The sequence below is a fragment of the Rhincodon typus genome, unplaced genomic scaffold, assembly GCF_021869965.1.
Source record: "Rhincodon typus isolate 14 unplaced genomic scaffold, sRhiTyp1.1 hic_rhity00009936, whole genome shotgun sequence".
Taxonomy (NCBI): domain Eukaryota; kingdom Metazoa; phylum Chordata; class Chondrichthyes; order Orectolobiformes; family Rhincodontidae; genus Rhincodon; species Rhincodon typus.
In genome coordinates, this window is record NW_025975574.1 from 4,209 (window position 1) to 6,243 (window position 2,035).

The following is a 2,035-nucleotide window of genomic DNA, read 5'->3' on the forward strand; positions in this document are numbered from 1 at the left end:
AAGCTCCCTCTACACTGTCCCCCATCAAACACACTCTGGGCAGGGACAGCACGGGATTAGTTACAGCGTAAAGCTCCCTCTGCACTGTGTTTGACCCAGTGGCAGTGGGTTTGACAGGGGAGATGGATTGGGATCTGACTGTGCGATCTCGGTGTGTTCTAGTTTCCTGGGGCTCGTGGTACGACCATGCGAAGGGCTGGTGGGAAGCGAAGGAGAAACATCCGATTCTGTTCCTCCTTTATGAAGACATGAAGGAGGTAAAGATGGAGAGAGTGTGGGGAAGAACGAGTGTCGGAGGGTGTGATAGAGAGAATGGGGGGCAATCAGAGTGAGGGAGTAAGGGGGAGGTGAGGGAGGGGGGGGGGGGAAAGGAAGGGAGCGGTGGGGAAGAGGTGGAGGGGGACGGAGGGAGAGGTGGAGGGGGACAGAGGGTGAGGTGGAGGGAGAAGGAGGGTGAGGTGGAGGGGGACGGAGGGAGAGGTGGAGGGGGACGGAGGGTGAGGTGGAGGGAGAAGGAGGGTGAGGTGGAGGGGGAGGGAGGGCGAGGTGGAGGGGGACGGAGGGCGAGGTGGAGGGGGAAGGAGGGGGAGGGGGAGGGGGAAGGAGGGAGAGGTGGAGGGGGAGGAAGGTAAGATTGAGGGGGAGGCAGTGGGAGAGGCAAAGTGAGAGAGAGGGAGATAGATATCTCAGGGTCGGGTTGGTCACTCCCTCTCTCCCTGAGCCCGGATGGTCCCTCTGTCTGACCCCTGACAGACTCTCTCCCTGACCCTGGGCGGACCCTCTCTCTGACCCCTGACCCTGTACAGACCCTCTCCCTGACCCCGGGAGCTCTAAACCATCTCTCCTTTGCTTCTCCCCATCTAGAACCCCAGGCGGGAGATCCAGAAGGTGGCCCGGTTCATGGGGAAGGTTCTGGAAGACGACGTCCTTGAGAAGATTGTCCATCTCTCCTCCTTCCAGGTGATGAGGGACAACCCAATGGCCAATTACACCACGTTGCCGAGCATGAACCAATCCATCTCCAGGTTCATGAGAAAAGGTGTGTTCCAACTCCAGGGGGAGGGGCGGGGGGTCAAAGGTCAGAGGGCTGTTGTGGGGCGGGGTGGGGTATGGAAATCGACCTGTCGGCCCCTTGACATTCAATGGTGTCCCCATCACTGAATCCACCCCCCACTCCCCACTATCAACATCCTGGGGGTCCCCATTGAGCAGAAACTAACCCGGACCCCAGCCCCATATCAATCCTGTGGCTACAGGAGCAGGTCCGAGGCTGGGAATCCTGCAGCGAGTAACTCCCGTCCTGACTCCCACCCCCCTAAAGTCTGTCCCACCATCCACAAGGCAGGAGGTGGGGAGGGAATACCCCCCACTTGCCCTGGACGGGGGGTAGCTCCAACAGCACTCGAGAAGCTTGACACCGTCCCAGGGACAGAGCAGCTCCCCCCCACCCCCAGCTCAATCCAGACACCCACCTCCCCCCCCCGACCTTCAACACTTCCCTCCCTCCCACCCCCCAATACACAGCGACGGAGGTGTGTATCATCTGCAGCGACTTACTGAGGCTCCCTCTGAGGGATATCAAGGGGGATGTGAGCCTGAAGAGGGGCAAGTGGATGGACCGGGTCAGTTCTCTCGTACCCCTCAACGATATTTCCACAATCTCTCCCTCCCTCCCTCCCTCTCTCTGGCTCTTTCTCTGTCTCTCATAATCTCTCCCTTTCTGTATCTCCCTCCCTCCCTCTCCCTGCCACTATCTCTGGGTCTCTCTTCCACTCTCTTGCACCCTCACCCTTCCTTCCTCCCTCTCTCTGTTTGTCTCTATTCCCTCTGACTCCCTCCTCCTGTCTCCCACTATCTCTCTGTTTGTCTCTGTTCCCTCTGTCTCCCTCCCCCTGGCTCCCACTATCTCTCTGTTTGTCTCTGTTCCCTCCCTCTGGCTCCCACTATCTCTCTGTTTGTCTCTGTTCCCTCCCTCTGGCTCCCACTAACTCTCTGTTTGTCTCCCTCCCCCTGTCTCCCACTATCTCTCTGTTTG

The 2,035-nt window shown here is 59.1% G+C and overlaps 1 protein-coding gene across 1 annotated transcript in view; it reads left to right on the top strand.

Moving 5' to 3' along the window:
- The window catches only part of LOC125482410 (sulfotransferase 1C1-like), a 4,615-nt gene that overhangs the window by 2,202 nt on the left and 378 nt on the right, over positions 1–2,035 (top strand). The window contains exons 4-5 of the mRNA XM_048594481.1: positions 163–257; positions 865–1,039. Coding sequence (XP_048450438.1) covers positions 163–257; positions 865–1,039 — 270 coding nt within the window. The remainder of the gene's footprint in view (positions 1–162; positions 258–864; positions 1,040–2,035) is intronic.